The 22,479-nt window shown below is 37.7% G+C and overlaps 1 protein-coding gene across 4 annotated transcripts in view; it reads left to right on the top strand.

Annotated features, from left to right (window-relative positions):
• Window positions 1–287: 287 nt before the first annotated feature.
• LOC306845106 (pre-B-cell leukemia transcription factor 1-like) overlaps window positions 288–22,479 on the top strand; it is a 75,006-nt gene continuing 52,814 nt past the window's right edge. For 2 of the 4 annotated variants that reach the window (XM_079377689.1, XM_079377691.1), the window contains exons 1-2: window positions 288–769; window positions 2,207–2,280. In XM_079377689.1, the coding sequence (XP_079233815.1) occupies window positions 582–769; window positions 2,207–2,280 (262 nt within the window). In that variant the 5' untranslated portion in view covers window positions 288–581. The remainder of the gene's footprint in view (window positions 770–2,206; window positions 2,281–22,479) is intronic. The other 2 variants (XM_079377690.1, XM_079377692.1) reach the window with 2 other exon arrangements.

The raw sequence follows: 22,479 nt of genomic DNA on the forward strand, positions 1-22,479 counted from the left end.
GTTAACATATTATATTAAATTAATATGTTAATTGGATATTATATTTGATTATTAAATCGTATTATTAAATTAATTTAATATTAGGATATCACACCCCCAAACATTTGTTATCACAGAAACCCGTGACATTCTCTCTAAATACATGTGCGCTATCAGAGATATTAACAAAAAACATGAAGAGCAAGAATCTCCCCTGCGCAATGATTGACGTGCACTGAGAGACATGGAGAGGCGGAGCTATTCGGTCACGGCGTCCAATCATGATGAGTGGGCGGGGCCAAAGCATAGCAGAATCTCTGAGCTGTGAGAGCGCTACAATGTAACAAAAGCAGCGGAATGAAACAGTGAAATAACGCGCGAGTGTATGAAGCGCTGCGTTCACGCGGGACCTGATTAATAACACACACACCACGCTCCACACACACACTCCGGTGAGTTTAGTGGTTAAAGGGCTGATAGTGGCTCGAGCTGTGAGTGAGTGAGTGAGCGAGCGAGCTAAGGAGGACTGTGCTTACAGAGAAACTGCCAGAGGAATCTCCGCCGCAGCTGGACAGAGGACCGGAGGACCGGAGCGGGCCGACATGGATGAGCAGCCGCGCCTGATGCACGCTCATGCGGCCGTGGGGATGAGCGGACACCCGGGCCTGTCTCAGCACATACCGGACAACACCGGAGCCACCGACGGAGACGGAAGGAAGCAGGACATTGGAGACATTTTACAACAGATCATGACCATCACTGACCAGAGTCTGGACGAGGCGCAGGCCAGGTGAGCTGTCACTCATCTCATCCGAAGATCTGGAACATTCATGCTGACTTTCATCTTCAAGATGCCATTGACACTTGATTGATTAGAGTAGAAAATAAGATACACTTTTACCAAGCAATAGTCATTAAATTCATTCATTTAAAAATAAACTCGTCACAGAAAATTAATAAAAATATAATAGTACTGCATTTGCACATTTTATACCGTGCTCTACATTTATATGATACATAGTTTATATATTAAACATATACATATATATTAATAGCTTAAATATAGAAATGTAAAATAATGTGTATATCAATGAAACGTTTGTACATTACTATATGCATAAAAATATTGATTTATTTTTAAATATAATATATTTTTGTTTACTTGAACAATGCTGTAATATATAAGCTAATTAAAGATAGACTTCCAAAAATATTCAGTTAAGCTGATTTAATTTCATCAGCCCTTAAAATGTATAAATTGTGATAAATAACACACACCACTACAGCTATTGTTACAACTGTAAACTCTTGTTCAATTAATAAGATCGGTTTCAGAAGCTTTTATTTAGTTTATTTTATGTCAGTTGGCATCTAATTCACTTTACACTTATCAAGTGGCTTTGTAGTAACAATAACTGCAGTAAGTACTGAGGGATTTTAGCAGAAAAAATATAGTTCAGGCAGTATAGTTTAGATGTTTGACATCTTTATAATAATTAGTAATTAGCAAATATTTACATGCAGATCAGGCGTTATTGACTAAGTAGGCATCCAGACATGGACTGATAACACAAGCGTTGTTGTCAGTGTGTCCAAACACATGTAGTGTGTAGTGACAGACATCAGTGTATTTTTCTGACATGCAGTGCTCATTTTTTGTCAATAGAAATGAACAGATGCCACGATAGAATTTGACAGACAGCACTGAGACTCGCATCACGCGTCTGACTGTGTCCCTTTAGGACAAATATTGCTCAGAATGGAGGTTTTTAATTCAATGAGCTCAACTATATTTTATAATTTTATGCTGCTTTTCGCCCTGTATATTTTAGAATTATCTGCAGTGTACAATGTTATGATTTTTTTTATAATGTAAAATAATCACAGTAATCACACAGCCCACAACTATTACTATTGCTAAATGTTTGAATGCATTAATGAATCTTTTTTTGCATATGGGTGTATTCAATAAAAAACATGCATTTTTTAAAAAGATTAATTTAAAAAGTGTTTTAGAGTATTATTAGTGCTAATTACTAATGGAAATTTGTTAACGTTATACAAACAGTGTGCATGCAAAATATGATAAACAGAGACTAGCATGAGTTTGCACAGGTCAGTATGTGCTTTCCTTTTCACCACGATCAGTGTACGTTCAGGCAACAGGCTAGTGGGGTGAAATATCCGTCTGCTCAGACGCTCACCGCGGCCTTGTGTTGTGTTTCAGAAAACATGCTCTCAACTGCCACAGAATGAAGCCAGCGCTCTTCAACGTCTTGTGTGAAATCAAAGAAAAAACAGGCAAGTCATGCTCTGCTTTAAAAAAAAAATACCCCATGTTCGAGTAGCACATATTTTTTAAAAACACTGGATATGCGTTGGACGTCAAGTGCATTTGTTTTTCAGTGTCTGGTCAAAGCTGTGAAAGCAAATTGTTGTCTTTTAATGGTTTGCACATGTTGTGACATATCTAGTCAAGTAAATCCTCTCATAAAAAATCTTCTAATTGGAAACACAGTGTTGTGCTGTAGTGGCATGCTGTTTTTCTGTATTGCGCCTTGGATGTTTTAGAGCATGGATTTCAGTGGGTAAATGTGGGTTTGTGGCGATCGTAGTGAGGAAATGAAGAGAAACGTCTGTAGAAGTTCAGCTTCTTTGACCTCTGACTGGTAAATCATCTTTACTACTCTTGCACTGTACCGGGCTTGTTTTTTGTGCAAAAACACAGCTATACGTTCTGGTTAGGAAAGAGCAGGATTAAATTACAAGCTGCCCTAAATCGCTAAGTTGAAATGTTGATTTAGTTGCATTTGGCTAAAGCGATGAATGAAGATTGTGTTTGTGCATTTTTGGAGGGAAACCTTGTTTCATTTCGTGGAGCCATTGCAATGATTAAAAATGTCGTAGATGCCGAGAAGAGGGGCGAATGTGACGTTTGTGGTCTGGTGTGTGGAGAGCTGAGCTGCTCAGAGCCACTCGTGTGTTTTTCTCTCGAGCCGAGAGAGTAGGAACTACGATGGATTTGTGCTGGGAGATACTGAGATGCTATCGCTCTGCGGTTTGATGTGGAAATGGTTCCAGCGTGTTTCACAGTCATTAGTGCATGAAATAAAAAGGACTAGATGAAGGATAAAGCAGATTTCTTTATCATTATCTCTCTGACTGCTCTGTTCCAGCTGTGAGGCCGTGGGTGGTTCTCATCTCTGTTTATTCTGTCTGTGTCTCCGCCGCTGTGATGGTTGGCAATGATGTTTTCATTGAGTTGGAGGCGCGAGCAGAGCGGGGGGTTTCTGCGGCCTGCTATGCGTCCGAGAGGGGAGTGACACAGTTATGCGTGGAGTTTTACTCCCTGCCGTTTCTTATTCTGTTTGTTTTTCTTTTGCGAGTTCACGCAGAGTTCGAGCGCGGAGCGACGTGGACGTATCCCAGACTGCTTTGCTCCTCTTTGCCCCTTTTCTGTGAAAATATGACAGGACCTTGAGCTTTGGGTCGAAATGACATGGCGTGAGTTTTAAGATCGTTGAGGTTTGTTTGCAAGAAAGTTTCCGCCTCACTTCTGCGGCCTTCAACACATCCATGGATGTTTGTCATATTCAGGAAAGCTCTTTTTAGGGATTATAGAAGGATTCAAACACTTCTGCGTTGGATTTCGAAGGTATGCTGTCATTTCACTGTGTTCTTCAGTCATACGGTGGTTTGAGAGGCAAATCCGCAGACGTTCTGAGTTGTACGGTTGTTAACTTTATTTGTTTTGAAATCATGCGGCAATCAAAATAGCTCATGAAAAGTGTTTATTCTGTTTGACATCTGTGGAGATGTTGGTTCTTTGGCAAAAGTGCACAGGAGTGATGTTTAGCACAGCGGAGGACTGTAAAGCTAGTTTGCTGAGAGTTATTGCTGAAAAGAAATCTTTCTGCAGACTTACAGATCAACTTTTACTAAAATTGTAATGAAATATAATTGCCTTAAATGTTTGCAAATGCTTTGTCAAATTAAAGCATATATTTATTTCTATATTAGCTAAAACTTTTTAGCAATTGCATACTCTTTATTATATCATATATTCTATGATAGTAATTATATTAATTGATAATGTCAGCTCAGTTACTCTTAAGCATTATTTACTCACCAAATGAATCTCATTTCTTTTATTTTGCATTTTGTCTTTATTTCTGTTCAAAACAAACAAACTTTATATTTTCATTTCAATGGACAGTGCATAATTTTAAAATGCATGTTCAAATGAGATTTGCTGAATTCGGTGGTTTTAATGTATTAATATTTTTTTTATCAAACAAATTAAAAAAGTTAACGATTATAGCTAGATGCTTAGTTTCTCCATGTCACGCCTGTGAATCTTAAACGTGTAAATATTTAACGTTTTAAACACAATAAATAATTTATCCATTTGTTTGCATTTAAAAAATTCCAACGTTTTTTTGTAACACTCTTTACGCAACAATATGACATTGAAAGCGGCAAAAGATCTGATTGGGTTTGGTCAAGTAGAAAGTATCTCGTATAGTTTGACAGTTGAAAATGGCATTTCGTTAAAGCTCAAGCTCACATCCAGTCCTCTCAGTGAGTCTATAGTGTGTTTTTACAGTTCCTTCCAGTGTGCCAATTGACACCTGCAGGGGAGGACTCGGCCCTGGGCCACGACCCGACCTTTTGACCCTGCTGTGTTTTTACTGGGATATAAGGGAACGGCGGACGCAGAGGGAAATCTAAACAGCCGGAGTGTTCTTCTGCGCGCAGAAGGAGGAAGGAACACTTAATTTTAGTCCAAACGTCTGAGACACCGCCATATTTTCATGGCGCTCTTCTCTGCTCGCTTTCATTCCACTCATATTTTCTATCTTGTCTGAGGAATGTGTCTGTGCGAAGACTCTGTGAGTGAATGTGTGTGTTTGCTTCTAGGTGGATTTTATAGTCTTTGTGCATGTTCACATTGTCATCTTTGTATGTAGTTCAGACGCGTTGTTCAGAATCACTGTTAAATGATGAACACAAACCATACATTTTATATTAATGCAGATGCTAATTTATATGAGGATTGCTAATATTAAACATTGCTGTGTTTTATAATCTTTATGAAAGCAGTAAGGTTGTGCATTATCTTGACTCTACCATGGTAAAATCGCTGTAATGCATGGTCTCTTATGGCTGCGCTATTGTTAAAGCAATGTTTTTCCATCAAACAGCAAAAGAGTACGAAAATACAGTTGTGCCATTTTTGCTTTTTTACTTCTTGCGCACAGATTGAATGGCTTTAGTTGCATTTTTAGCATTTTGTTTTTTTAGATGCACCACATGCATGCACTTTTAAAATGCATTTTTATATGTAATTAGTGAAGTGTTTCAAATCATGTTCTGAACAGAAATAGAGCAATGCACTTGTTTACACGCTCATGAAACAATGGCAGTGTCTTGTCTGAGCGTCTGTGATCTTTGAAGCGTGCAGCACAGAATCGTGTTGGAAAGGATCTGGCACCAAATGGCTTTCCAAAAATACACTCTCAAACAATTCCAGCCAGATCAGTTGGCTCACACGGACCCGATACCACGCAAACTCTCGTTTCATTATTCTTCACGGTGAAATAACCCAGCCAGCACTTGAAAGGAGCCGTGCAAATACGTCTTTTTTTTTTTTCTTTCCCCTCTTTGGTTTCGTCTCAGTGTTTCTGACACATGGAGACTCGTCTCTATGGAAGCGGAATTCTTGGATCTCTTGGAACTTCAGAACGATGTCAAGGCATCTAATTGCTGAATGTCAGAGTTTGTTCTGTGACACCACCTTGAACCTCCAGCGTTGACAAAGACACCGTAGCATCGCTCTGCCGTTGAGGAGTACGAGGGTTTGAGCACCTGTCAGAGATTTTACGTCGCATTCAAATAGTCGTTAAGTTCAGAAAGCTCCAAATGAAGCCCTAATGGAAGCTGTTTATGCACTCGGTGGCTTGTTTGGTGTTGTTTTTTGTTTATTCCATTCTGAATGAATTTTTCTTTTCTTTGCAAACACATTTTTCCAGCTTTGTTTTTATGAGTGCATTGCTTTTCACATTGACTGTAGAAAATAGTTTTCTTTATAAGTCAAACCAAAAAAAGAACTGAAATTGTAATTTAGATTTGAAGTGCTTTTAAGTGTCTCAAACTGATATTTTATATTGCGTACAGTACAAATAGTCATTAACTTTAGACACCTTGCTTAGGTATTTAGTTTAATTTTATTTTAAAATGTATAATAATATAAAATTTATTTATAATATATGGTTTATCATTTTATTTTTATTTTTTTATTCATATGTTTATAAAGCAATGCATTCATTTCTTAAGAGCTAATAGCTAGGTAGTATTATTAAATATTAGATTAGATTTAATATTGTATTATCATTATAATCAGTAAAAATGCTTTTAAAAAACAAATAAAGAAATTGGTTTTAACACTGTATGATGTTGTTGTCTACATTATTTTTAATTTTAAGATTTCTGTAATAAATGAGGTTTTCTTTATTGAAATGAGAAGCTCATTTAGTTATTGGTTTTGATACAATGTTGTAGTTTAAAAAAATTCCATAATAAACTAGCTCTCTTTTATTTTGTCTTTGCAAAGCTTTCTACTGGCTGTGTAAAAACTGAAACATAAAAATGAAGAGCTCATTTAGTTATTGGTTTTAACACTGTGCAATGTTTTTTTTATTGCAACCATCTGTAAGCATATGATGATGATTATAGATCTCAATCTTCTAAACATCTGTCAAACCTCACAAATCTTGACTTGGAGTGTTTTCTCTCTGTGCAAACCTCAACAAAAGGCTAGTTTTCTTGTGGCATGTGTTTAAACGGTGTAAGGTTTAGCGCCTGGGGGTTCGGGTGATGTAATGTTATATTTTGATGGGTGAGAATGAGGTGAGCAGAGGGCAGGGCGGGAATATTTGACAGCGTTGAAACGAGCCAGAGATATGATTACTGCGAGCGCGTTCAGTTCTCTGGGTCCTGTGGGAAGCTCGACTCCTTACGGCTTCTTAGGCTGAACACACCAGTGCACACAGTATACACTTCTATAGCTCATTACAGACGGAATAAATCATCTACGGCAGCTCGGTTTCAAACCAGCAGACAGACGATTTAAGAGTGTGTGGCGTTAACAATGACATGCTTGATGTCACAAAATGGATTCAAGAGGGCGTCTGTTACGGTGATATTAAAAACACCCAGTTTTGGTGGAATTCTGTGTATTAAGCTGCTTCATAAATAGAATTGTTTTCAAGTATCTTAAAATATGCAAATTGGCTGTACTCAGTAAAGCATACTACCTTATTACATAGTATGAACATTTTCTGTTTGTGCTGAATGTTACCTTCTAAAGTCGCCAAATTGCAACGTGCAATCCAAAAATACAATGCTTTTTTCAAATTCCTTTTGATATTAAAATTGCAATTGTTTTCTGCTTTCTATTACAAGTTTATTTTGCATGCAAAAATTTTATCTGCTATTTATTATTGGCATTTAGCATTGCTTTTCCAGATCAGAGCCATAGGCCTCGACTCCACATTCACTCCTGTTGAATAACACACAAGTACGTAGCATTCAGCCGATTGGTGCATCCGATCAGGTGAAAACAAACAAAGCAGTTCATATTCTCCAGCACAGCTGCCTGAAATCATTTGCTTTGCGTGCGCAGGGCCGTCACTGACACACGGCCGGTCTGGTCTCAGTGCTAATAAGTGCTGCTTTGTCTTTCATTCTCTGTGTGTTTTTTTTTAAACATGCTGATGCAGCATCTCTGCGGAGCACCAACGAGCAGGATATGAGAATCACATCTGTTGGACCGGCTCATCATCCTTCAAGCGGAAATGCTAAAGCCTAATCCAGCACATAATAGAGGCGCACGCACACGTGCCGACTGGCAGCGCTCGCACGGCCGGCGTGGTGTTTTTTGGAATGGCTCCGGCAGGCTTTTGCAGAAATGAGATTAGGAGAGCATGCAACAGCAGTTACGGAGAGATCTGTCATCGTTTTCTCTGAGTATACACTGGAGCACAATCACATTACCTTATGAATTATGCAAATTGTCAGTGGCCTAATTGAGATGTGTTAATCATATTAAGAAGCTTAATAGCTGGAATTTAACTGTGATGCTATTTGGTAATTAACCACGACGACGAGTTTGGGGTGCCGTTGATTGAGCTGCTCGAGGAAGATGACGTTGGAGTGTTTATACATCTGTCTGTCTGTCTATACAGGCATTAGAGAAATTATACCTTGATTTTTTTTTTTCATGTAATTAACTGAAGAGAACTGGTTCATGGAAATGACTCAGACTTACCAACTCTGATACTGTTTCACTACTGACGTTAAAATGAGACACTATTAAAACATCTTTTAACATTCTCATAGGTATAAGTTGCAAAATTTGTCTAATGATGGTGTCTTTAGGAAATAAATGTGCGATAAATAAGTAAAAAATTGCATTGCAAGTGTTTGCGTAATTGGAAGTTGAGATCTGGTTCAGAGAGTATTAATGAATAGAATACTTTAAGAAATATTAGACTGAATTATTTTCATCTGAAATCATTTCTTTGAAGAACTGTAAAGGAAACCAAAATCATTAAAACATTAAATCTCTTTCTATATTCATTCCTAATAACATTTAAAAATTTATCAAAATTCTATTTTTTTTATTTAAATTGATTAAAAGAGACAGTGAAGATTTATAATGTTACAAAAGATTTGAATAAACGCGGTTCTGTTGAACTTTCTATTCATCAAAGAATCCTGAAAAATAAAATATTCAGCAGCACAACATTGATAATAATCAGAAAAGTTTGTTGAGCAGCAAATCAACATATTAGAATGATTTCTGACCGGAGTAATGATGCTGAAAATCACAGGAATAAAATTTATTCACATAGTAAACAGTTATTGTAAAATATTTCAATATTTTTGATCAAATAAATGCAGCCTTGGTGAGCGGAAGAGACTTCTTTCATTTTATTTGAAACTAATCTTAAAGAGCCTCTAAATAGCAAATTCATAGTTTATTACCATCAATTTTATTGATTAGCGGCAGGCCTGATTCCTAATATTTGATATATTGGCCAGCCCTAGTGTTTTTGTGCCTTACAGAGACAAAACCATTATAAAATGTCAGATTCACCAGGGTAATGAAACCTCACAAACTGAAAGCGCCTCATAAACTGCCTCAGAATCTGTTCTTTTGTCAATAGATTGTATCTTGTGTTCGAATGGGCTCTGCTCACAGAGATATGAATGAGCGGCGCATTAGACGAGATGGCGCTCAGTGCATTAGGAAGAGATGCTGTGGCGATTTTATCTGGCCGTTTGCTTTGTGTCGCTCGTCGTAAAGCTGGTAGGTGGAGACTTTCTTGATATGTTATGACTTTAATCAAATCTGAAAATTTGTAATGCGCATTAAAGTGAACGTGAAGTGCTTCTCGTGAGCGCCGTTGCCATACCAACCCCGGAGGAGTCGTCTGTCTTTAATGCGCGGTTGGGAATCTGGTTTCCTCCCCCCTCGCCGTCACCGGCTCACAGAGAGATGGAGACTAGAGGCCTCTCTCCACGTACTGGAAATGACACAAATTAATATACACTACTTAAACTAGAGCAAGATTAATGGATGCCTTTCGCTGCAGTTTAGTCCCACTGTCAGTTGCCGGGTGTTCCTTGGACAAAATCAACACTAATCAACATTTATCCCACATTTGCCCTGGGCTCTCAGGATGCAGGGATCCGACCCCCCCGCCACGCTTTTCACCTCTCATCCAGCGTGTTCATACATCACCCGCTCTCTACATCCGCACCTCTCTCCAGCACGTCACATTAGAGACGTGATAGATTTACGTTTTTATTTGCATCTGATAGCTAACTAGGTGAAACGCTGCATCAGTCTCTTGAAAGCGTGTGTGCATGTGCTTTTGTGATACGCTTGGAATTCAAATGTTTCGGGTCGGTAAGATGTTTTCAAGTCTCTTCTGCTCACTAAGGTTGCATTTATTTGATCAAAAATAGTTACATTCTGAAATATTTTTACAGTTTAAAATAGCTGTTTTCTACGTGAATATGTTAAAATGTAATTCCTGTGATCAAAGTTGTATTTTCAGCATCATTACTCCAGTCTTCAGTGTCACACGATCCTTCAGAAATCATTCTCTAATATACTGCTCAAGAAACATTTCTGATTATTAACAATGTTGAAAACAGTTGTGCTGCTTCATATTTTTGTGATAACCATGATAGTAGTGCTGTCAAATGATTAATCGCATCCAAAATAAAAGTTTTTGCTTACATAATATATATGTGTGTATTGTGTATATTTATGTATATATAAATACACACACATGCACGTATATATTTCAGAAAAAGTTATTTTTATATATTAAATGTATTTATTATAATATAAATTATATGGATATGTAAATGCATGTAAATATTTTCAAAATATATACTGTATGTGTGTGTATTTATATATATATATATATAATAAATATACACAGAACACGCACATATATTATGCAAAACAAAAAGTTTATTTTGGATGTAATTAATCGTTTGACAGCACTGCATGATTGCATACCTTAATCAGAGAATGTTAGCATGAGAAAATTCACTGCAATCATGTTTTATATCTGGGGTCTCTAAGAACCCAAGTGTAAATGCAGCATTTTTCATGAAGGACGTTTGAAGCATTTTATCAAGTTGAAACTTTGTTTACATATAAGTGAAGTGAAGTGACATACGGCCAAGTATGGTGACCCATACTCAGAATTCGTGCTCTGCATTAAACCCATCCATCGTGCACACACACAGCAGTGAACACACACACACCGTGAACACACACCCGGAGCAGTGGGCAATGTATATGTTTCCATATAATAATTTCTTGTACCTTTAGGTACACTGAAGACTGGAGTAATGATGCTGAAAAATGATGCTGAAAATACAGCTGTGCATCACAGGAATAAAATATATTAAAATAGGAAATAGCTATTTTAAATTGTAATATTTCACATTTTTACAGTTTTTACTGTATTTCTAATTAAATAAATGCAGCCTTTGTGAGCAGAAGAGACTTCTTTTAAAAACAGTAAAAAATCTTACCGACCCAAAGCTTTTGAAAAGTAGTGTGTATATAATGTAGTTGACCTCACTAATTGACTCATTGGTTTGTTGGAAGTCTAGCAAACCATCGTGACCCATATTTTGTTGCCAGGTTGAACTGATGTGTATGATTCAGTGGTGATGTTATAAATCGATACAGAAATGATTGTTCCTGTGTGCTTCCCCTCAGAGACTGGAGAAACGCCACATTTCGCTCTCTCTCCTTCTGTATGAATAGCCTGGCTATGCAAATCGTTCATAATTAGACATGTTAATATATGGCAGTAATAAGCCACTGTCTGTCGTTATGTCTGCCAGTCTTCCCATTGTGTCCAGCGAAAAATGTGTCTTTAAAATACCGCTTCCCACAGTTCTGTCACTCCTGTAGACGCGTCTCATAAAAACCATCAATATTTGCCTCGTTTATGCAAATTTCATTATTGTTTTAGATTTTTAGACACTGAAATTTGATATTATGGAGTAAAAAATCTTTTTTGATGGCTTGCACATATATTAAATCTAAGGACACTTACACCAATTAGCACTCTACTCTCATGTGTCTCTTTTAGCATCTTAAAACAGTCCCCTCGACGCAGTGCTCGTGGCACGGAAATGTTTTTTTAAGGAAGCATGTGGAGCCTTGTGCCCCCTGAAAGGAAACAAATGTTTGGGAGAAGCAGAGAGCGGCGGTTTTGGCTGCTTTCCCAGCACAGACGCAAGTGCCATCGCGGGCTCCGGAAGACTGAAGTTCCTCCTGCACACGCGAGAACCGGCTGCAGCGTTTCCAGCAGAACTGCATGCTTGAAGTCGACATTCTGTGGTCCATAACCCGTCTCATGTGCATCACCATGAGCTGTTTTCTACCAGATCTGCTGTAAAGTGCTTTAGAGTTATGCTCAGTTAAATCCAAGTGGTTTTTGGAAGAAGGCGTCACCTTTTTCTAGCTAGATCAGCACTTGAGAAGCCATGCAACCTCTGTGCTGTCAGGGATGTGGAAGATGAAACAAGTGCTTGTCATTCGAGTGGTCAGCTAAGGAAAGGCTGCATTGTGTTATATGAAACTACAGCCTTTGATCAGCAGGTGTGCGATGTGTCTTTTTTCCTTTCGAAAAACTCCTTCAAAATGCTTTTTAGGGTACAGGATGTGCTAGAGTTTTCTTTTAAGAGTAATCCAAGTCGGTTTGGTTGTGTTGTGTGCCGAGTATTTTCTCTTTCTTTCTTTCTTTGGCATTTTCTGACTGGTGGCCCAGAACCCAGACGTGAGTCATGTGGATTGAGATGAGCGCTAGCAGACACACTGCTCTTCTCTGCTCCGTCATGCTTCATTTCCCGCATCCAACACCGCCAGATTCAGCTCAAACAAAATCCCGCTTTATGACTGATTTCACTCGCCAAATGTAAATTCAAGCCAGATTTTTGGGCATCATCAAAAACGTCCCATTTAAAAGTGCCCACTCTGAAGGCGCATTCACACTAGAGTCAGTAGTTGTCAGAGAGTTCAGTTCGATGTCAGAAGTTGCTTGGTTGTTGTGAACTTTTTATATGGTCCACAGTTGGTGCGAAAGCAATCTAGACTAACTTGCAGAGGGGAGATGCCATTCACAATGTGTAACACATATGGTTTAATTTCCTTTTTTGATAAATTTGATAAATTGAATTTGGTTTTGAATTTGAATTGAGTTTGGTGGTCAATATACAGGATATGCTGTCTGAGACGATCAAACCCAGCAGTCAAACCAACTATGAGAGCAGCTCTAGAAATGAAAGTTGCTGTAACCTACAACACATGCTATTGCTCATCTGCAGGATTCTTAGTAGAGCAGTTGCATTTGTAGGAGTACCATACAGTACTCTTAATGAAAATGCCAGTCAGCATTGTTGTTATCTGCTCATGCTCTGACTGAATTCATCAGACCGCTGATGGGTTTTCTCCTGTTTACTTCTTGTGGTGTAGTAGATCACCTCCAACTTCATCTCCTGCAAGATAAAGGCTGGAGGTTAACGTAACCTTGATAAAACGCTCATCTCATGCTCTCCATCCATCTTCCGCCATCACGGAGTATAAAAATGAAGCCGTCGAGAGCGACGTAATACGGAGCAGTTAAATGGGCCATTTCAGATGTTTTGTGTAGCACACCGACTACGAAATCTCCCCTGTTGCGCCTGTGCAGTCCATTTTCTGCCACTCTCAGTCGCCTCTTCTCTCCTTTCCTCTCGTTATCCATCTCTCCTTTGCTCCAAACCCACCTCGCCTCGTTTTTTCCCCCCTCTTCTTTTCTATTCACAACCCATTTGTGTTTCCAGCCAGCCAGCAACACAAATTAGGAATATACAGCCTGGTGTCAAAACGAGCGCTCATAAAATATTAACAGCGTGTAGGAAATTTTACATGGCAACATTCTTTTTCATTTTCAGGTCTGTCAGCACAAGCTGTGGTGCAGCTATTTGTGCGCTCGCATCTATTTTAATGCTGCTTATTTGGAGCCATTTTCCCACGCCATCTTTTTAATGTCTTCTCAGAGTCAAAGGTAGAGCATTTTAAAGACCTCCATTAATTCACATTTTTTGTCAGCAATTTCAACACTTTTGGACTGAATGTCGTTTAGCCAGATTTTATGCCAATTGTCAACAGCCACTTTGCAGTTTATTGCCTCTTTTGAGGTTTGTTACTGCCACAGTAAAATGCAAAAACGCACATTAGGCATGCACAGTGAGAGAGGATGCTTGCAATGCATTGGCCAGGCAACAATTTTTTCCTCATAAGCCATCATTGTAGCAGTTTGGGAACTTGTAAACATGACTTTGTTTGCTGGTGGGTTGATAAAACTGTGCACCTTGGTTCATGGCAATTAGCCAAAGCCATCCAATCAGATTGGAGCTTTGTCATAATGAAAATGTCTATTATTGCACACAGTATGCATGATGATCTGTGAACAGGCTGTGCACAATGGTATTTTGCTTTTTCCCTACGAAACTCCCATAGTGATTGTAAATGTGGTGTATATGCATGTCTCAATCACTACAGCTGTTGTGGGATGATCATACAGTTATGAATGCAGGCCAAACCAAGTCGTTCCAATTTGTTTTACTTTTTTCTTCACAAAGGGTTGTGCAATTAGCTTTTTTCCATGCAAGTACAATGCATGTTCAGAATGACCATGAAATCTCATTAAAATGAATCTCTATGACTATATCCTCTATTCTGAGGTCATTAACTTGGTGTAATTATCATTTTGCTCTGATAATCTTCTTTCTGGTGAACTGTTGCGACCACATCATTGGATAAGTAAGTTACTCATGAAACAGATAAGTGAATTAATCATTTAGACTGAATTTGTGAACTGGATCAACTTTTACATTGAAAAGATTTGACTTAGAAGAATGATTCGTTCACAGATCGGACATGTTAGTTCTTGTGCCAAGGGCACAAGACAGAGTTGAGTGTTTTTCACATAGCCTAAACCTGTTGTTTGACTTGAAATATTTTTGGTTTGGCATCCATTTTTGACACTTGAAAGCTCCTGTTCTTGTTCATGCATGGAAAATAATATCATTTTGATTTTTACATTTTTAAATAATTAAAAATATGTATTCATATACATTGCCAGTCATCATCATATTAGAATGATTTCTGAAGGATTGTGTGATACTGACGACTGGAATAATGATGCTGAAAATGCAGGTTTGATCACAGGAATAAATTACATTTTAAAACACATTAATATCGAAAACTGTTATTTTCAATTGTAAAAATATTTAATTGTCAAATGAATGCAGCCTTGGTGAGCAAAATCCTTTTTTTTTTTTTACATTAAAAAGACTTCAAAGATTCCAAACTTTTGACTGGTAGTATATAATGATCATATTCATTTCAAAGCTGATATTTAATATCAAATGTATAAGGTCTACTTTTTTGTATCATGGAAGAAAGTCATGCAGATTTGGAACGACGTGAGAGTGAATTAACGATGACAGCGAATTCACATTTTTAGGTGAACTATCACATGCATCGCATCTAAATCGTGACTTATTTAACACGTCAGTCTGGTCTGATTTATCTTCTGGATCTCAGATGATGGATTCAGAGTCTCTTTATCTACATGCTTCATGACGCCTCTCTGAGTACGTCTGTCCAGGTGGGCGGGGATGAACCCTGAACCTGCCTTTTCATGGGATGCCGCCAATAAAAACGAGATGTCAATCATCCTGCGCTGCTGTGGTGTGCTGGAGCCTGTCCAGCTGTCCTTCAGTCCCTCAAACCGTCACTCAGCGTCCCACCATCCACCGGCGACAGAATCTCAATGATGTTCTTAAGAAGTCACATTCCCTTTGATAGGACGTGAATTACAGCCGTCCTTAAGTAGGTGTTGAGGAGCGCCGTGCTGACGGTACTTTTATTAATCAGCTCTGACACGTTTCACTGTTATTCTTGTCCACTGACATGTCTCATTGTTTTGATTGGACCTCCGCTGCTGGATTTGCAACAGACGGGTGAAACCGAAAGAGCATCAAGTGGGAAAAAGTCTCTCTGAATGTCTGTGATCTCTGGTCAGAAACATGAAGAGAAGAAGGTTTAATTGAAGCTAAACCTGCACATTCGTTGTGTGCTGGATAGCAAGTATAAGAACAAAAATAGCATGGGTAAGGAATACAATTGTACAATATACCATTTTTTACATTCGTGCATGGATATTTGGCATTTTAAGAATTTAATAAGACGATTAATTGATTCTGAAGTTCTTTAGACATCACAGTGATGTTGTTTTGTTTGAGACTAAAGCTTTAAATGTTTTGATGGCAAGGCTTGTAGCACAGCTGGACCAGTTGATGATTTAAAACATGTTTCTAGAGGAAAGACTGATTTATATTCACATTTTTCATGCAAATTTTGGCGCATTGCATAGAAATGGTTTAGAATTTGTAATTGCGACATGCATTTAAGTGATTTCAGTCTTCTTTTTATTTCTCAGCATAGACTAGGACTATTTTTAGTGCTAGTGCAACAAAATGAAGAGCAAAGTATGTGCATTAGGTGAGTAATTGATGCTTTATTTAGCTTTATTTTTTTTTGCTGCCGCAGAGAATATGGGAAATTAAGTTTTGATGCACATTTGTGTGTATAAAAAAGTATTTGTACATTTACAATTAAAACTTACTCTGATCAATATTAGCCTTTTTGCTTTTAATTGACGCCCTCAACACGGAAAGTCATTTCTGATTGGCTAAAAAGGATGGGCCATCTTGTGTGATTGGCGTACATAAATGCTTTGCAGTATGTATCGCATAACGATCGTGACACTTTGGACTGTGTCATTTGATCAATTCAAACATGTAATCATTAGTTGCTTTCATGCAATACATTTGTTAAATTACTGTAAAATTGCTGGATTGACTTTTCTGATAAATCCATCATATCTGCTGTTCACACTAGCAACGGCTTTCCAAGTTTTATCATTAAAATACCAGTGTTATTCATCTTCCTGGATGATCTGTCCACAACGCTTTTCCTACTTCTGAGGGATCAGGGTTATTATAGTTAGCTAGAACTAAAACCATAAAAAAAACGTTGCTTGAAATTAACTGAAATAAAATAAAACACTTATTTAAAATAACCTAAAATGGAAATAAATATTACGAAAAACTATATATAAATATTTTAAAACACACAAAAACGACAACAAATATACAAAATAACTTTAAAATAATTTTAAATGAATTATAATAATTAAAAAACTGCACAGAACATGCTTATGCTTTTAAAAATGTGAGACGTCACGAAATCGTATCCAATAGCAGTGCTGATTAATAGAAAAAGTTCTTTAGACGCATTTTAAAAGTGCAACACTCATGAGCGAGATGCAGAAAAAGCAAAGAGATATCTGTCAAAAATGTCCATCTAGCTCATGTTTACACAGAATAAATGATTCAGTGGAACACACAAATTATTTTCTGGTATTTCTCAAAAAGTCTGTTTGCACATGAACTGTAAACAGGAATTTACCAGTAATTTTCCAGAAAGCACTGTAAGTGTAAAAGCCCCAGTTACCTTGGTTTTCATAATTAGTAAATTCACTTGATCTTCTTGAATGCAAAACATTCTTAAGATGTCATATTGGAGTGTGTTTATTCTGATCTGCTAAACCGGTCGAGTTAATGAACGGAATCGTCTTCTATCACAAACTCCCCAAACACACTGGTAGTGTTGCGCTAATGAAGCAGCCCGGCTCAGGTAGCTGTCAGGCCGCTGTGATTAATTAAATCCAAAACTAGGCCAATTTGTCACTTTCTGTGGTGTGGTCGGATAAAGAGACTCGTGCTGCCGTCTCTTCACTCTTCCATATGTTACTCCTTCGATGTACGGGCGGGAGATTTTTTTTTAATTGCATTGGAAGGGCTCGGCGAATGTGAAATTCCTTTTAAAACACGTCGAGTCTTCGGAGCAGCCAAGCCAAACACGCACTCAATTGCCTGACCTACACCTAGAGGTGACTTTTTGCCAATATGACTTTTTGCCTAATAAATCAAGAGCCGGCGCTTGATTTATTAGGAATGTGAAAGAGACGGTTGGAGATATTCTTCTAAATGTCAGCGCCGGTGCTGTTGGGGATTTGTTTGATCTGGTGTAGGCGCTCTCTGACTCTCTGTTAAATCTGTCAGCATGCAAACGGCCCACGTCATCTCGACGAAGAAAGACAGGTGTCTACTGTACACATCCGTCAAGTCTGTTTTAGCACAGATGACTGTCAAGACGGTTCCTGAGCATGAGAGGTTGGGAAGGAGAGGTCATCTCCTCTGCCGACCCTCACAAGGTGTGTCAGGCAGCTTAGCGCTCTGTCGCGTCACCGCAGTCAGATTGAGGGTTTGAAGGATGTTGTCTTGTTGACAGTCGACTGCAGACGCAGCAGAGACGATCTGCTTCCATCCAATGTCTTGACAGGGCAAAAGCAGAGGAGAAATTCCAGGACAAGCCCAAAAAAAATATACAAAAAGTGAATTTGTGCAGAATCAGAGCAGCTCTATACATTATTGCGTGTTCATTTATGAAATATTTTTGATGGAAAACTACAGTAGTCAACATTTGAAATTTTCAAATGGGGGGAATTTTCATTTAATGCCAGCTTTAACATGAGCTGTATCGCAGTGATCTTTGAATGAACAACATCACAGACGCTCCTGTTTTTTTTTTTTTTCAGGTGAAACACACTTTTTATTGTGATTCCACAGAAATCTCAAGATATTCTCCCAAAATCAGCGATCGCCTCTGGACGCGCTCATCAGAAATACAACTTTTTTGAATTAATTTCTTCATCCATGTAAACCGAAGAGAAGCGTCTAACAGAAGTTTAACTTGCCACTTTCTGGGTATTTGGGGTCTTGACTCTCCCGCTGTTCAGACTGGCAGAATCTGACACGCTTCCTCGCTGAGGTGACATGAGCCGGCGGGAGCCAAATGACTAATGCAGAGCCGCATGGAGATCGCAGCGCAGCCAACACACACATTTCCATTTCCTGCATCCATGTTCCTTCCCTGGCATTTCAATTGATCTGTAGTGAAGCTGACAAAGATGGCTGTGTGTTTAATATATTCCAGCGGGCACATTAACAGCGGGGTCCGAGCACTGCTTTCACGTTAATTATTTAATTGCAGATGTGGATGTAGATGTTGTTGCTGCCAGTGATGGATTTTTCTTGTCTTAAATGTGGTGTCACTCAGGGTTGAGCAGTATTACCATAATCTTACACCATGCTATGATTAGGTTTTATCTCACACTCATGGTATATATCACAAAATAGTATTTTTTTTTAAAGAAAATGATGAATGAATAATCAATTAAATTTTAAACATTAATATATAAATGGGAAAGTACATCTTTTGCTATACATATGCATAATGTGTGTATAATATTATGTATTATTGCTTGGTAAAATGTTCTTTTTCAGTGATTTAATATTGTAACTATTTATTGAATATTTGTGCCTTTTTATAATGTTACTTTAGTATCACTAATATAGTTTTTGTTAATATTGTATTTATATTTTCTGTTTTAGTAATTTTGTTCATCTTTTCAGTAACGTTTTACAATAAGGTTTCATTTGTTAGCATTAGTTAACATGAACAATACGTATACAGCATTTATTAATCTTAGTTAATGCTAAGTTCAACATTTACTTATACATTATTAAAATCAAAACCTGTATCTGTTAATGTAGTTAATGCACTGCGAACTAACATGAACATTTTATTAACTAATATCGACAAAGGTTAATAAATGCAGTATAAACATTTATAAACAACAGTTAAACCGTATGCAAATGTTGCTTTGTCAGATAGCTGAAATAATTTTTTTATATATATATATATATATATATATATATATATATATATATATATATATATATATATATATATATATATATATATTTGTTTCAGGAAATAAAAATGTTTAGTTTTTTTTTTTATGAAATATGGTTTCGGTTTTAGTTAACGATAACTCTGGTGTTTTATTATATAAAATTGCATTGTTTTGCATTGCACTGTGGTAAAATCGCTATAATGTGAATTCTGATTGGATGAGCCACATTCAAGTAGCCAGCTTTCTCGACAGCTGCTTCTTTCTGGACTTGTATGTCGCACGTCTCTGCATTTTCTCATTTCTGCGTGTTTATCCATCAGTCTGTCGTAAATAGCCAAAAGTTGTCCTGCCCACTGAGAGCCGTGCAAACACTAGTTTACCGCAGTATAACCGCTACAGCAAGTCATGCCGCCCATCCCTGCGTTTCCATCCGCAGCCCTTCTTGCTTTCATCAGGCCGTAATAACATGCGGCTCAGAATCACGCCGAGGGTCCCGGAGGCATCTGGTGTGATCTTTCGGGGTCTTGAGGTCTTCAGACCCGGCGCTCGCCATCCCTTTAGCCCGAAGCTTCAGTGCTGACAGCGCTCATGTTTATTTCATCCTGTGTCTGGGCTGTCTCGTTTTTTCTCCAGCCTCCGATGTCATTAACGCCGGGAGAGAGGACCCTGCAGTGGCGCGGCTAATGAATTCCACTGCGGCTCCTCTCTCCTCACCTCGTTACCCCGGCTCAGGGTGTCAAATTAAAACTGCTGGAGAAAAGAGCGTGTGTGTGTGGGTGGGTGGGCGAGCAGTCATTGTGGCTTCAACATTGTGGTCAATAATCAACAGCGTGTGGTTGCTAGGCTGGAAATTGTGGTGGTGTTCGAGGAATGAGTCAAGCTGATGGTCGTATAGTGGGCTGAAGATGTTGATTGTGGCACAAAATTAATGAGTTCCTGGCTGAGACAGATTTAGAGACGCTTACTGAGGGAATCACATTGAGATATTGTTAATGTGTGCTGTGCTGGACTGGATTAGCTGTTCGGCTGCGTCTCATTCCGCTCTCTCGTCCCCTAGATAGGGTGTTGCGTCAACTACTGTATGGACATATTTGACACTGGAAAGTTTTAGAAATTATATCACTTTCTCAAACTCACAAATGTATTTAATTGGACCACTAGCAGAGTCTCAAATCACCTTTCATTCTGTGAAGGAAATTAACATATTATAATAACATATATATGAATTTTTAAAAAATAAAACAGATTATTGGAGTGTATTTTACAAGAAAATACTATTTTAGTCTTCCTACTTCAAAATCTCAATTTATTAATTGCCAATTCTGTGTTATTATTAGTGACCTTTACTAGTGAAAATTGTTTCTACACCAATTTTTTTTTTTTTGGGTAGTTTGTTTCATTTAGGCTTGGCATTTATAATAAATGTGATTTATAATGAATGACACTCAAATGTATTTTTTATAGTTATGTTTTTCATTTCTGTTGTGTTCTGAATACCATTAAATTGAAAAGATTTGTTATGGAGCAAGGAGAACAACAATACATATTTATAGTGTATTTTTGCTTCATTTATAGGCATTTTACATTTATTTCTGAGTGTAATAATAAAATGTGACTTATCCCCTCAACGATACAATTCACAATTTATTTTACAGAAAAATATGGTAAGTAAAAATGCCAAATTCTTTGTCTTGCTATTGCCATAGCTACAATTGTAGGAGTCCGAAATATATAATCGTTAATGAATTTTTGCTTAATTTTACGGAATTGCTTCTTGTTTGTTGTTGAAACATGGTAAACATGGGCACTAGAAATCTAGTGTGCGTACTTTTGAGCCAAAGAGCAGATTGAGACTCATCATTCACAATAAAATTGGCTTCTCAAATGAATCCTAATATCATAAATGTCAAAAACAATGTATTTAAAGATCACATTCTGGATTTTTGAACGATTTTCAGCGTTCATGATAAAATGAGAGATTGTGATTTAGGTCATTTGTCTGTTTTTGATGGAATAGTTAGCGTTTAGCATGGCCTGCTAATTGTGCTGATTTAGTTGTCATGAAGGAAGCGTGACGGATGTGGACGTGTTATTGAGTTGTTCGGTGATGAAGGCTTCTTTCCCATCTATTAGACGATTCAGTTCTGTTTCTCTGTTGAAATAAACAGCTTAAGGTGGTTTGCTGGTTTAGATGGTCTAAAATGCCTAAAGCCATCAAGCCAGACCTGCAAACCATCTAGTTCAAGATGTCCAGAAGAACAACTGTGTTTTTCCATTCAGATTTCCTCAATCACAGGACATTCTGTAAGGATAGAGCTTAATAAAACACCTTGCATTGATATTATAATGATGATTTCAGTGTTTTGATGCAGGTAGATGGGTGTGGTGTGTGTTTTGTTCATGCGTGTGTGTATGTGTCCCTGTAGAAATCAAGCAGAAATGGCCCCTGTATCTCTTTCTCACTTTCTCTGACAGCACTGGCAGATGGAAAATGGTGTCAATCAATTCATCAGAGCTGTGTGTCTCCTTTGGGAGTGTGTGTGTGTGTGTGTGTTCAGGGACGTTGTGGGCGGAGCTTAGAGGTCTAGAGAGATTCCTGTCTGCTAATGAAGACTCAGGTTATATTCTGCACAGAATCCTTACTACATGCTGAATACAGAGCAGAATACTGTATACTGAATTATTTTCAAAAGTAATATGTGAAGCAGAGTATATTTAAATGATTTAACATTCATTTTTAATTCAGTGATTTAAGTTCTACTTTCAGACGAACAATCATTTTACATTTGACCACTTTTTTTGTGCATCATGTTTCATCGCTGCACATAGCCTGCATAGATGAGATGTTTTCATTCCTTTCAAATTAATCAGTGTCTGGAGGACAGCATTGGGCAGGATGTGGAAAAATGTATTGTAAATAATGTATTATATTATATTATATTAAATTATGATTAATTTAAATTAATAATCAGAAACATTTCTTATTATTATCAGTGTTGAAAATATTTAACATGACAGAAAA

This window comes from Barbus barbus (genome assembly GCF_936440315.1).
Source record: "Barbus barbus genome assembly, chromosome: 25".
Taxonomy (NCBI): Eukaryota; Metazoa; Chordata; class Actinopteri; order Cypriniformes; family Cyprinidae; genus Barbus; species Barbus barbus.